General features: G+C 38.8%; 1 protein-coding gene across 1 annotated transcript in view; it reads left to right on the forward strand.

The window, feature by feature from the left end:
- The first annotated feature begins 4,902 nt into the window (after positions 1–4,902).
- msi1b (musashi RNA binding protein 1b) overlaps positions 4,903–14,224 on the forward strand; it is a 37,097-nt gene continuing 27,775 nt past the window's right edge. The window contains 4 exon segments of the mRNA XM_036578214.1: positions 4,903–5,041; positions 5,353–5,393; positions 7,609–7,690; positions 7,833–7,917. Coding sequence (XP_036434107.1) covers positions 4,983–5,041; positions 5,353–5,393; positions 7,609–7,690; positions 7,833–7,917 — 267 coding nt within the window. The 5' untranslated portion in view covers positions 4,903–4,982.

Below are 14,224 nucleotides of genomic sequence, written 5' to 3' on the forward strand. Positions count from 1 at the left end.
TTCATCATATGCAGCACTTCTACACTCACACAGCGACAGACACATACAATCCTGTACAGAAATGCACTGTATTGTGATATAATGGCTCTATATTTCAAATTATAATGGGTAAATATTATAGTATAGGTTGATTACGTTGTGTTTTTGTGTTTAATATTGAGTATTTATCCCCAGATTATGGATATAAACAGCAAATGTTGGTACACATACTTTTTATAACATGCAATAAGTGGACGTTTACACTTCTAATGCCCATAATAACTGTATTTACATTATTCGAACTAATAACTTGGGCATAATTAACATCACTCACTCCATGCTAACCCACAATAAGCCCAACCTGACTCTTACACTGAGTGCACCAACTCCTAAAGCCTTCACATTTGCATAAATAAACTTATTCCAACTTTTTAAAGCACATTTTTCCTTATAAAGCAATAGAAACCCTGTTGACTATTATAAATGAAGTCAGTTGCTTCATGTCAATGATTCAGTATCCACTATGAATCATTCAATATCTAATTTAAATGATTAATTATCTACTATGAATAATTCAGTATCTACTATGAATTATTCAATAACTAATATAAACTATTCAGTATCTACTATGGAATGATTCACTGATTATTATAAATGATTCACTGTCTACTTTATTATTCTTTTTAAGTGTTTTTGTATGTAATATTGTGTATTTATCCCCAGATTGTGGATATAAACAGCAAATGTTGATACACATACTTTTTATAACATGCATTAAGTGGATGTTTACACTTATAATACTTGGGAATAATTAACATCACTCACTCCATGCTAACCCAAAATAAACCCAACCTGACTCTTACACTGAGTGGACCAACTCCTAAAGCCTTCACATTTGCATAAATAAACTTATTCCAACTTTTTAAAGCACATTTTTCCTCATAAAACAATAGAAACCCTGTTGACTCTATTATAAATGAAGTCAGTTGCTTCATGTCCAGCTTATCTTCCATAATACTGGACGCTGCTATACAGACGCAGCAGGAGAGGTCAGGCTGACTGGTCCCGCAGGGCTCCTTTAAGAGTAAAGTGTCGGACAGGCCGAGTGGCCTGAGAGGGAGCAGGCGAATTAAGCACATAAATTCAGCTAGCCCCGCTTACCTACAATCCTATTAGAACAGCTAAATCTCCAGAAGGGCCGTCCAGTCCGAGAGAGCCACGGGGCAGCACAGTCCGGCTCACTAACCGGCCATAAGGACAGCAAAATCTCTATTGATTTCTCTGTTGGACACTCGGCAGCTTCGCTAACGAGCGAATCAAAAGAAAACACTGTATATAGTAAATGGATATAGTTATAGTTTCAGCTGTGTATAGTTGTGTTATAGTTATAGTTAATTATTGAGTATCTACTATAAATTATTCAGTGTCTACAATGAATTATTCAATATCCACTATAAATAATTCAGCGCCTACTATAAATGATTCAATATGTACTGTAAATTATTAAGTATTAACTATAAATGATTTAGTATCTACTATGAATTATTCAGCACCTATTATAAATGATTCAGTATCTACTATGAATTATTCAGCACCTATTATAAATGATTCAGTATCTACTATGAATTATTCAGCACCTATTATAAATGATTCAATATCTGTCATAAATTATTCTGTATCTACTATGAAATGATTCAATATGCACTGTAAATTATTCAGTATTAACTATAAATAATTCAGTATCTACTATGAATTATTCAGCACCTATTATAAATGATTCAATATCTGTCATAAATTATTCAGTATCTACTATGAAATATTCAATATCTAATTTAAATGATTCAGTATCTACTATGAATTATTCAATATCTAATTTAATTGATTCAGTATCTACTATGAATTATTTAATATCTAATTTAAATGATTCAGCATCTACTATGAATTATTCAATATCTAATTTAAATGATTCAGCATCTACTATGAATTATTCAGCACCTATTATAAATGATTCAATATCTGTCATGAATTATTCAGTATCTACTATGAATTGTTCAGTATCTACTCAAAATGATTCAGTGTCTACTTTAAATGATTCAGTATCTATTATGAATTATTCACTATTTACTATAAATGATTCAATATCTACTTTAAATGACTTAGTATCTACTATGAATTGTTCAGTATCTACTCTAAATGATTCAGTATCTACTATGAACTATTCACTATTTACTAGAAATGATTCATTACAGAGTTTCTCAACCTGATCTGTTGACACGAAACTCATTTATAACAGAAGTCAGTGAGCAGCTGCCTCATCATCTGCCCATTGATTTCTACTGTAAGTTTGGTTTGAGTCTACAGGGGGAGGAGCTGAGCGTGTTGTCTGTGTGGTCGACTGATGCCACAGATGCAGGATGTAGATTTAAGGTTGAATAATTCTGTAGTTGTCTATAAAGTGTTAATAACAGGCCTTTTATAACAGGGTTTTTTGCCTGGTGTTTATAATTATGACAGTGCGCACAAGAGTTATCTGAGAAAGCCAGTGGAGTTGGGAAACACACTGTAATGCACTGCACACTTTCCTTCTAACAGACCTCAAACACACAGCCTGCCTCTCATAACGCAGCGACTCGTTCATATCCATGTTTGTCCGTTTTAGTCGTTACAGCGGCCTGAACACATGCTGACTCTGAAGAGCCGGTCAAGAGTGAACTCAGACCTTACTGAACGAGTTCACTCAACAGGTGACAGAGAGAGAAAGAGAGAGGGAGGGAGGGGGGGGAGAGAGAAAAAAGAGAAAAGACATACAGAGTGAAAGAGAGAGAGAGAAAGAAAGAGAGAGAGGGCAAAAGAAAGAGAGAGAGGGAGAAGAGATAGAGAGAGAGAGAGAAAGAGAGAGGGAGAGAGAATGAGAAGAGGTAGACAAAGAGAGAGAGAAGAACACAACAAAAAAGAGAGAGGAAATAAGGAAAAAAGAAGAGAAAAAAGAGAAATAGAAAAGAAAGAGAAGAAGGGAGAAAAAAGAGGAAAGAAAGATAAACAAAATGTGAGAGAAAAAAGAGTGGGGAGAAAGAAAGCACAAGATTGAGAAAAGTGAGAAAGACAAAGAAAAAGAAAGTAAGAGAGAGAGGGAAGAGAAAGGGAAAAAGATGGAGGGAGAGGGAGAGAGAGAGAGGACAGAGCAAAAGAAATGACAAAAGAGAAACAAAAGAGAAAGTGCGAAGGAAAATAAGAAAACAAGTGAGAAAGACAGAAAGAAAGAGAAAGTGAGAGAAAGAGAAGAGAGAAGAAAAAGATACAGAGAGAGAGGAGGTGGGGAGAGAGAAAGAAGTGGTAAAGAGATAGAGAGAAAAAGAGAGAGAAGAGAGGGAGAGAGAAAAAGGAGGTAGAGAGAGAGAGAGAGAGAGAGAGAGAGAGAGACAAAGAGAGAGAGAGAGAGAGAGAGAGAAGAAGAAGAACCAGAAGAAGAAGACAAAAGAGAGACAAAAGAAAAAGTGCGAGGGAAAATAAAAAAGAAGAGAGAGAAAGAGAAAAGAAAGAGAGAAAAAAGGAGAGACAAGAAAGAAGAGACAGAGAAAGAGAGAGAGGAAAGAAAGACAGAAAGAAACTGTTCGCATGAGAAGAGTGAAAAGAGAGAGAGAAAGAGCAAGAGAGGGAGAAAAGTGAGAAAGACAGAGAGAAAGTGTGTGTATATGTGTGTGTGTGAGAGAGAGAGAGAGAAAGAGAGAGAGAGAGAAGAGAGAGAGAGAGAGAGAGAGAGTAAAACACTAATGAAGTAATATCTGTACAGTAGTTCTCATTCTTCCAGCTTTGTTGACACCGTATGTCCAGAGCCGATTAGGACAATGTTATTAATGTCGTTTAGGTATTAAAGCACTAATAACGAATAAATAATACATGATAAACAATAAATAAGTCATAAATGATAAATAATACATGATAATAAAGGTGGCTGTGGCCAGAGATGTTTTCCTGAAGTGGCAGAAATGAGCTTCAAAGGCCTAAACTAGCTCTAAAGTCCTGAATTTGATCAGCCTAAAGGGGAACTCCACCATTTATTTAAATTTCGGCATAAACAACTGGTTAAGATGTAAACAGAGTGGTTCAGAGTGGTTCAGAGTGGTTTGGTGTGAAACGCTCCGTTCTAGAGAAACTTACCGAGTCAGAACTGTTCACAGTGGTGGTGATAGGAACCAGACGTCCACCTCTAAAAGCTCCCTCACAGAAAGTTACTACATGAAATGGTTATGAATTCACTGCCTGATGACTGAGACACTGTTTTATGATCGTTTAGAGAACTTAAACTCCATTCATGGTGGAGGGATACATGCAGGGCGCTGTGAGGCAAAATAGTCCCCAAAGAAAACTTATTATTTCAGATTTTCCACTATTTTCCATCATCGACATTCCATATAAACTCAGAAGACTCGTGTAGGTTCACTGGTGGTTCTGGATAGTAAATAAAATGTCTATATCTGTGTTGTAGTTATGGCGACCCCTGGTTCCTATGACCACCACTGTAAAGACGTCTGAACCATTTCACACCAAACCACTCTGAATCACTCTATGCAGGAAATTTTGGAAGGTCAGTGGAGTTCCCCTTTAAGTTTAGGTGAATGGGTGGGGGAACCAGCACAGAAAATTTAATCAGTTGTTGGTTCAGCTCCCCATATTTGGGCTAAATTGATTAGGGTCCATATGTCGTTATGATGCTGAGGCGTGCGCGCGCGTGCGTGTGTGTGTGTGTGTGTGTGTGTGTGTGTATGTGTGTGTGTGTGTGTATGTGTGTGTGTGTGTGTATACTGACCCAGGGCAGTAGAGGAGGAGTTTGTGCTCCCCTTTTGCTCCTCTCCTCTCCCCCACCCCTCTCCTCCTCACTTTTTCAGCCTCTCTCTTTTCTCTCTCTCTCTCTCTCTCTCTCTCTCTCCGCACACACACGCACACACATACACACACATAGACTCACACTCATACACACTCCCGCGTGGCTCGGTACGGGACGAATGGAGTCTGAGGGCAGCCAGAGCACCGTGTCCAGCGCGGATTCACCCCACGACCCCTGGTACAGCCGCACTTCTTTTCTGTTCCTCCCTTCTCCTGTCTTCCAACTTTGAGCTCCAGCGCCGGACGCGCGGAGACGATTCGACGCGCAGCCGGACAAAGCGCCTCCTCGGGCGGCTAGAGCGGCGAGGTAGAGCCGCTAGCTCGCGGAGCCTGGATGGAGCCCGTGCTGGGGGATAAAAGCAGCGCCTTTCTTTCGTTTCTCCTCTCTTTTTTTCGCTTCTTCTCAGACCTCACCTAGTTGCACTTGTTGATTGCCTGCTTTTGTGTTTCTTTCTTTCTTTCCCTCTCTCCCTCTCTATCTATCTGCAGCAAAATGTTCATAGGAGGCCTTAGCTGGCAGACTACACAAGGTGAGTGAATGAAAACTTTTCAAGCCACCATCATTGAAAACAGTTCAGACTTTCTTCCCAGCTACAGTGCTTTTGGTCAAACTTCAGTGCCACACAGATTTCACACTAACAGTAAGGTGTGTTGTGTTGGGAAAATGTGAGCAAATCACTCCCAGTGTTTGTGAATGAGGGAGATATTTGATTGCTAAAGTAAAAGGGTTTTTTTTGGGGAGGGGGGTTACAATGTGACTGTGTTCTTACAGCAGCCTGTAGACCCTCCAAAAAAGGTGTGTGGGTGTGGGTGTGCGTAACACAGGGGTGTTTCATGGCTGTTTTGGTGCTGCTGGCCAGCCTCCACTATGTAGGACACATACATGGTTTGAATTAGTCTGGCTCTTTGTTAAAGGAAAAGCACTCACAGCCCTGCTGTCATCCGGACCTCCCCGAGCCACTGGGAGCATGTTTAAGGTGATTTATTGCTGCGGATGATTTTGTCTAACATGAGCAGCAGCACACTGTGATGATATCCGATATTAGCATGTTGAATATAATAGCCATGAGGCTTGTCTGGGTAGCATGCTAATTTAGTTAGGAGGTGAAAAGTGGACCTGGCCTGCTTTAACTACCAGCTGAAGCGCCTGTGTCCTGTTTTATGGTGTCCGAAATGCTCTGTTTACATCTGTTATTGTTAATGTTGTGTCATTGATTTCATGCACATAACCCATTGCATCAAGTGCACACGCCTGCCTTTCGTACGCTTTCAGACCTGAAAGTTAATCGCTCACACTCTTAAGGACCTTCCTCACTTCTAAAACTGCACTTCTTATACATATGAGTTTCATACTGGATAATGAACAGTACATCTTTAGATTATTCAGCATAATAACTGAATAATAAGTACCCATCTTAGGGCCTATTATTCTGCAACTTCATCGAAAACAATGCAAAATGACTGAGTTCATTTTAGAGTAAACTCTGCTGTTCAATACGAAAGGGAGGGGTTAAATGGTCAATTTAAAGCTGCTGTAAAGTAAATGCCACCTGAGTAGTTTAAGGGGTTAAATGTTAAACGTAAGGTTGTTTTAGAGTAAATCTTGCTGTAAATCTAGAGTTTAAGCAATGTAATGTGATACAAAAAGACGGTGTAGCATAAACTCTACTGCAAATTCACAGTCTCAGGGGTTAAACAATCTTTTTGAGGCTGGTTTAGAGTAACGTCTGTTGTAAATGTGGAGTCTAAGGGGTTATATGGTCATTTTAAGGCTGGTTTAGTCCAAACTCTGCTCTAACTATGCAGTTTAAGGGGTTATATGGTCATTTTAAGGCTGGCTTAGGCCGAACTCTGCTCTAAATGTGCAGTTTTAGGGGTTAAATAATCATTTTAATGCCGATTTAGAGTAAACTCTGCTGCACATGTAAAGTTTAAGGGGTTAAATGGTCATTTTAAGGCTGGTTTACAGTAAATTCTCATATAAATGTGCAGTTTAAGGGTCTAAATGTTGGATGCAAGGCTGGTTTAGAGTCAACTTTGCTGTAAATGTAGAGTTCACATAGTATAATGTTAAATACAAGGCAGATGTGGAGTAAACTGGACAGTTTAAAGAGTTTACAGTTAAATTTAAGGCTAATGCAAAATAAATGGTGCCGTAAATTTAGTTTTTAAAGGTTTAAATGTTAAATGGACGGCTTCCTTAGAGTAACTCTGCTGTAAATGTACAGCTTAGAGGTTGACTGTTAAATTGAGGGCTGTTTTGAGTAAAGTCCTCTGTTCATTTACAGTTTAAGGGCTAAATGTGAAATTTAAGGCTGTCAACTTCACTGTTTCTGTAGAGTTTAGAAGTTCAGTATTTCATTTAAGAATGTTTCAGAGTAAACTAATGTAGAGCTTAGGGGCTAAATGTGAATTTTAAGGCTGCTTTAGAGTAAACCCTGCACTACATTATCAGTTTAAGGTGTTAAATGGTCAATTTAAGGCTGCTGTAGTATAAACACTGCAGTATATGTACAGTTTAAGGGGTTAAATGACCATTTTAAGGCTGCTCTTGTATAAACACTGCAGTGAATGTACAGATTAAGGGGTTAGATGACCATTTTAAGGCTGCTGTAGTATAAACACTGCAGTAAATGTACAGTTTAAGGTTAGATGACCATTTTCACGCATGTTAAGTGGTTTAACGTTAAATAAAAAGCTGCTGTACGTGTTGTTTTGTGTCTGCGCTGTGTTTCATTCTGGCAGAGGGTCTGAAAGACTACTTCTGTAAGTTCGGCGAGGTGAAGGAGAGCATGGTGATGCGGGATCCGGTTACGAAACGCTCCAGGTGAGGGGAAACGGCCTTTTATAAGTGGTCACTCACTCACTGACTTCCACCTCTTTCTCTTCTACCTCATAGTCAACTCTGTGAAGGTGGAAATGTGGGGTTTGTGTTTTTTTATTGTTGTTGTTGTTGTTTTTTTGTTCAGGGGCTTCGGCTTCGTCACTTTCGCGGACCAGGCCGGGGTGGACAAAGTGCTGGCCCAGACCAGGCACGAGCTGGACTCCAAAACAGTGAGTTCTAATCTTCTGTGAGCTAGCATTCCCGCGCCTGTGCCCTTATTCTGTCCTTCCCGGACGCCATTGTGAGGGCTTTAGCCCTGAGCCGAGCACCTACGGCCCGCGCGAGTCAGTGAGAGAGAGCGGTTTGGAGAGTTGCGTTAACTGAGAAGCTCATTCACAATAAGACTATTCTCTCTCTCTCCACTCCTTTGAGCCAGATAATAAGGGCAGATTCCCGGAGAACGTGATATTCCACAATGAAACGGTGGTCAGCGTGCGTGTGTGTGTGTGTGTGTGTGTGTGTGTGTGGAAGAAGCTTTCAAAAGCCTGTTCGGGGGTTTGTGCTGCTTGAGTCAAAATCAATTAGGAACAGATTTGGAACAGGAGAGAGAGAGAGAGAGAGAGACTCCCTCTGTGAGGTTGTCAGGGAAGTTTCTATTCTGTGACGATTGCTATGGTAACCTGGGGAGCGGGACGGGGCATGTGGGGTAGTTTTTGGGGTTTGGTTGGGGTAGGCTTAGCTAGCGTCCACCAAAACTCAGTCAACTCTGCTCAGCTGTGTTTGTACTTGGACGTATAATATTAATGTGTATATTAAAGGGCCCATACCCTACATTTGTGTGACATTCTGTCCTACATTTTTGTTTATGTTTAATGGTCCAATTGTGACATATATGCGCTTTTATGTCCTACAAAAGTCATTATTCAGTTTACAGAACCGTTTTCCAGCCTATCTATGTCTCTTTATTCTATTTTCTTTAACTCAACAGGCTGTTTTCTGCGTCTGTGCCTTTTACGACTGATATATGTAAATGAGCTGTGCTCTGATTGACTGCCTTGTGTTGGAAAAAACTCTTAAAACATTTCGCACAACTTCAGGGAGAATGGGCGGGGCTAAACTGCTGTAGGCTGAAATAGACGGATATGGTTTTTGTGACCTCACAGAAATTTTGAATTGTGAGTTCACAGCGGGTTAGTTTACATATGTGGCCTGGAGAGTGAATGTTATGTTTTTAAAACTTTAACAATGTTTACGTACTACACCAAACTCTGTCATCTGAATAAAGTGAGGAAAATTCAGTTTTCCATGATTTGGGCCCTTTAAAATATTCCTATATTCTGCCCGCAGTTTACTACTGACTCACTTCTGATTTTCCACTTTAAAAAGTATTTAAGCGTTTTCATTCACAGCAGTACAAAAAGTGCTTTAAACAGTGTAGATAAAGGCTTTCTGTATTATTGAGATGCGTGAAAACAGTTAGAAAGCTTTTCTTTCTGCTGTATTTATACGACAACAAAGTTAAATTGAACTGAATCAGGGTAAAACATAACAATAAAAATAGAGACAGCCTAATAGGTAGACAGGTAGCTACATGTACAGACAGATAGATACATGGTTTGATTGATAGATTGTCCAGATTAGGCATAAGGCAAAAAATTGTGCTTGGTTTTCTTTCAAAAGTATCATTTTGAACACTTAGTTTAAGTGCTTTTAACATCAGAACAGCAGAAGAAAAACAGTTTGAAAGCTTGTCTTTTAGCCGTAATGCTATTATTATTACACTGTTAAGACAATAAAGTTAAAATTAATTGAAATTATTTGAAATTGAATTGACCCAGTGCAAAAACATGAGATAGATAGATAGTTAGATAGTTAGATAGATAGGTAGATAGATATATAGATAGTTAGATAGATAGATAGATAGATAGATAGATAGATAGATAGATAAATAGATTTGGGGTAATTATATTAATTTAGCGTAAAGTTAATTATGATTTCTGGTCAAATTATCGCTTTGAGTGGTCAGTTTAAGTGCTTATAACACAAGAACAACAAAAAGAAATGTTTTGAAACTGCTTTCAATGTTAAAGCAAAGCTAAAGTGCAGAAATCAGTGTAGATAAACATGTTTTGTGTGTTTGAGGCCACTAAAAACAGTCTGAAAGCTTTTCTTTATGCTGTTATTATGCTATTATGAAAATAAAGGTGAATTGAATCAGTACAAAAACATAAATATAGAGAGGTAGACAGATAGATAGATTTGGGGTAATTAATTTGGGGTAAAGTAAATTATGATTTCTGGTCAGATTAACACTTTGAGTGGTCAGTTCAAATGCTTATAACTCCGCAACAGCATAAAAAAATGTGTTTTGAAACTGTTTTGACTGTTAAAGCAAAGCTAAAGTGCTGAAATCAGTGTAGATAAACATGTTTTGTGTGTTTGAGAGCAGAAACAGTCTGAAGGCTTTGAGTTATGCTGCTCTGGTATAGTGACAGTAAAATTACACTGGATTAAATTATACCAGTGCACAAACATAAGGAAGCGTAGAAGGCAGTGACATCGAACAGGAGCGGCTGTATTTAGCGGTGTGTGTGAATAAATCACAGTCCGTTGTTTTAGATTTGTGGTCAGCACGTTTGAAGCGTCGGGACAGTGATGGTCTCTGTTTTCAGAGCCGTGATTTTTCTGTTAAAGTTTTACACTCGCGCAGGGACGTTTGCATGAGTGTGAGTGTGTGTGCGTGCGCCCGCCTCGGCCTTTGTCAGAGCTCGGAGCAGGCGGGTCCCGGGACAATGCCGCCCGTTGGTTGCCGTGGCGACCGCAGAGTCGCTCCCTCTAGGGGGTCGGAGGGAGGGAGTGGTGAAGAACGGCAGGAGAGAGAGAGAGAGAAAAAGAGAGAGGAGGGAAAAAAAAACTTTCTCATCTCTTCTGTCTCTCTCTCTCTCTCTCTCTCTCTCGCTCCCTCCCCCCCTCCCTCGCTCAGGACTCAAACATCTGAACCGGCCTTTATGGCGCTGTGGTCGAGCGCTCGCTCTGGAAGGTGAGCAGCCTAACAAACATGGCGAGAAACATTCAGGTGCGATTTTTCCACACATGCGCACTGCAGGTCAAAAGTTTGGAAGCAACACTGACTTTGCTGGAATAAAGGTGACAGTCGCATAGATTTGTTGTTAAACGTGTGCAGCAGTGAGTGATTGTTAATGAGTGGAGCTCCTGCAGTAGTTTTATCAGCAGCTTTAATCAGATCCATCTGACCCCCTCCATTCAGAAGCTCCATTAAAATACAGCACCGATCCACTGTAGGCCGCACATTACAGTGATTTTCCCACAGGTAAGGGCTGATGTGGTGTGAATCACTGCCTACAGTGGCTTACTGGTTTCATAAATTATATATTTTAGTTTATTAAATAGCCATATTCATTTCTACAGATCACTTTTTTCCATTTCTGATGCCAGTATTAAAACCACTCAGCTTTAAAAGGCTCATTTTCTACAAATTTGTGTACGTTTATTCACCAGAAAGGTTTTCAACAGACCTGAAACTGAAAAAATTATCATTTTTCTCATCATTTCTTCAAGTTGCAAACATAATGATGCACATTTTTGTCAGTGTTAACTTGAGCTTTAACCAGCTTATAGAGCCCAAATCTTACATTCCTACTGCGTTTTATTTTTTCACTGATGACATTTGTGTTCTGTTTACAAAAACAGTAATAATTCATTTTTACCTGATAATTTTACAACCTTTTTTAATCACTTAAATTTTATGTTGCTGTTGCCTTTAAGACCGGTATATGTAAATGAGCTCTGTTCTGATTGGCTGACCTGTACTGTGGCAGTCTAGGCTGAAACACTCTTCAGTGAGAGTGGGCGGGGCTGAACTGCTGTAGGCATTGACCAATATGTATATAAATGCATTGGTTTTTGTGACATCACAAAAACAGTTCATTTAAAGAGGGCGGGCTTATTTTCAGTATATGGGCCGTACAGACTTTCGAAACTTAAACACTGTTTATGTAATGCATCAAACAAGTATTCATCACTAGAACCACAAATTCAACAAGAATTTACCAGCTTAGTTTCTATATATGGACTGTATGGACTGAGTACATTAGAAACTTGTTTGTTTACATACAATGTTTAACTTATTTTTTAAAAAGTGAGTAAAATTCAGTGTCACCCTTTTTTAAAGATTTTAAGCCAACCGCTTTGTTTGCTTTTTAACAACAAATCAAGTTTAAAGTGTACTTAACAACTACAAAGATACATTTTTGGGGCCTTTTTTTGTTTTCCGTGATACAGGCCCTTTAAAATTATTTTTTTTTTATTTTAAAATTATTAAAACTAGTGCATTTGAACACAAAACATCATCATGGTAGAAATAACAAAAATATGTAAAATATATCCTAAACCTAAACTAAACCTAAAACGTCTATAGTATAAAATTAAACTAGAAAACAATACTAATAAAACACATGCTTGTATATTTATACTGTGTATTCATAAACATTCATCGGGCAACAAATAGAGTTTATTAAAAGTAGGCTATGGTTGCCAGGCAACAAAACAAAGTTTATTCTATTCAAACGTAGCTCAGCCAATCAGATTTTAGGATCTGTTTAATAAGGAGTGGCTTTAGTGTAGATCATTCTGGATCTGCTTTAGATGGTAATAAACATGTTGTTTTGGTTTGGTAGCTGAGTGACTGTAAACTCATGAATGAATATAGAATATTAAACAAATCACTGTTGCTGCTCTGCTCTTTGGCCTGTAGTGCGGATTGTGCCAGTGTGGATTTCGGCTCGCTGGGTGTTCTGACCCGAATGAACTGTTCTCCAAGATCGCATTCCTGAAAACACAAAGATAATCTTACATCCCCTGCTTAGCACTCGCTGTACGAACGAACGGAGGAGAGGAAAGGAAAGAGAAGAGACTCCCACGGTTTACCAACATCACAATCACATACACCCTAAAGCTGGGCGATACGGAAAAAATATAGCATCATGATACTATATGTGATACTATATACGGATACAGTGATATATGTTTAATTAGACGTACCAAAATAAACAGTTTAGGAAGAAACAGTTCAAAATTAATGAATAAATTAAATGAAGTCATCTGCCGTCCAGTCAGCTGCTTTGTTACTATGCACTTTATAATCTGTTTACCGGCTCTCTATAATTTGGTTTTATAATCCATGCGGTTGTTTAGTGTTATAGAAGTGCTGACCTTATCCATCATATACTCAGAAACGTCTATTAAAAGTGTATTTATCGCAATAACGATACAATATGGTCATATCGCCAGTCCCTAACACCCTCAGTGCACAGCAGTAGTGCAGTGTAGTAGTGTGTATGCTGTAACTGGATAAGTGACGCCGCCAAATTTTCCTTTTTTAACGTTTTTAAGGTCGAAATATGGTTCACATTTGTTATATTTTGTTTTTAAGTCGTTAATCGAACAAGGAGTGAGTTTTATGACTGTGGCTGAACTGAATGTGAATTAATTTCATTGCTTTCTTCCTGGTTAATATCCAAAATTGTGCATTTATTATGTACGCAGTGTGTTTTTGAGTGAACCTGCATATGACGTAGATAAAACCTGTGCAGATTGTTTTAACTTAAAAACTGCCTTATTATTTATTTATTTAAGGTAACTGAAACTGAAGTAGTTACACTGGGAAAATGTCTAATACCTCATAATAATAGTTCTGTCTCAAATAATGCATATTTTTGTTAATGTAAATTTGCTTTTTGAGTTTTAACAAACCTTATATTTTCCTGAAATACACTTTATGAACTTTATGTACCAAAACATAATTCATTTCTATATGACCAAGAATTAAACTGGCTGTTTTTGTTACTGTACCTTAAAGGCTGACATATGTAAACGAGCTCTGCTCTATTTTATGTATACTCATTAAGAAAAGCGGTCGGGACTGAAACACCCCTTATAACTTCAGCGTGAGTGGGCGGGGCTAAGCTGCTTCAGGTTGAATAGGCGGATGTACGTGATTGTGTTGGTGGTGACATCACAAAATTCAAAAAAGTTTTTTTTGCTTCTTAAATAGAAACTAAGCTCTTGTTTTTATACTTTTGTTTGTGTTCTTATTATATTACTTTAAGGAAAAACGTTGTTGAATCCAAGCAGATTTGACAAGAGAGGAAAAGTTATGCTAACGCAGAGTCCGAGTCGTGTTTACGGTGTCGCTAACTACAAATTCTGATGTATTTAATGTTGTTTGAATGCGCTGGTGAACTTAGGCCGACTGCCTTTACATGTTTTATGGTGCTGAGTATAAAGCAGACGTTGAGCAGGCCAGGCTGGAGCTGGAGCGTCTGTGGGAGTGAAGCGGGCTCAGTTCTGGAGAAACATGGAGGCCTTTGTCCGGCTTTACCTCCGAGCCTGTGCACCCCTGTGAAGGTGCCTTATGGCAGCCTGCCTGGGCCGATTTTAGATTGGAGATTAGCTTAACGAGCCGCGGTGGAGGAGGGGAGAGAGAGAGAGAGAGAGAGAAAGAGAGAGAGAGAGTAA

Source organism: Colossoma macropomum, unplaced genomic scaffold (genome assembly GCF_904425465.1).
Source record: "Colossoma macropomum unplaced genomic scaffold, Colossoma_macropomum, whole genome shotgun sequence".
Classification (NCBI taxonomy): domain Eukaryota; kingdom Metazoa; phylum Chordata; class Actinopteri; order Characiformes; family Serrasalmidae; genus Colossoma; species Colossoma macropomum.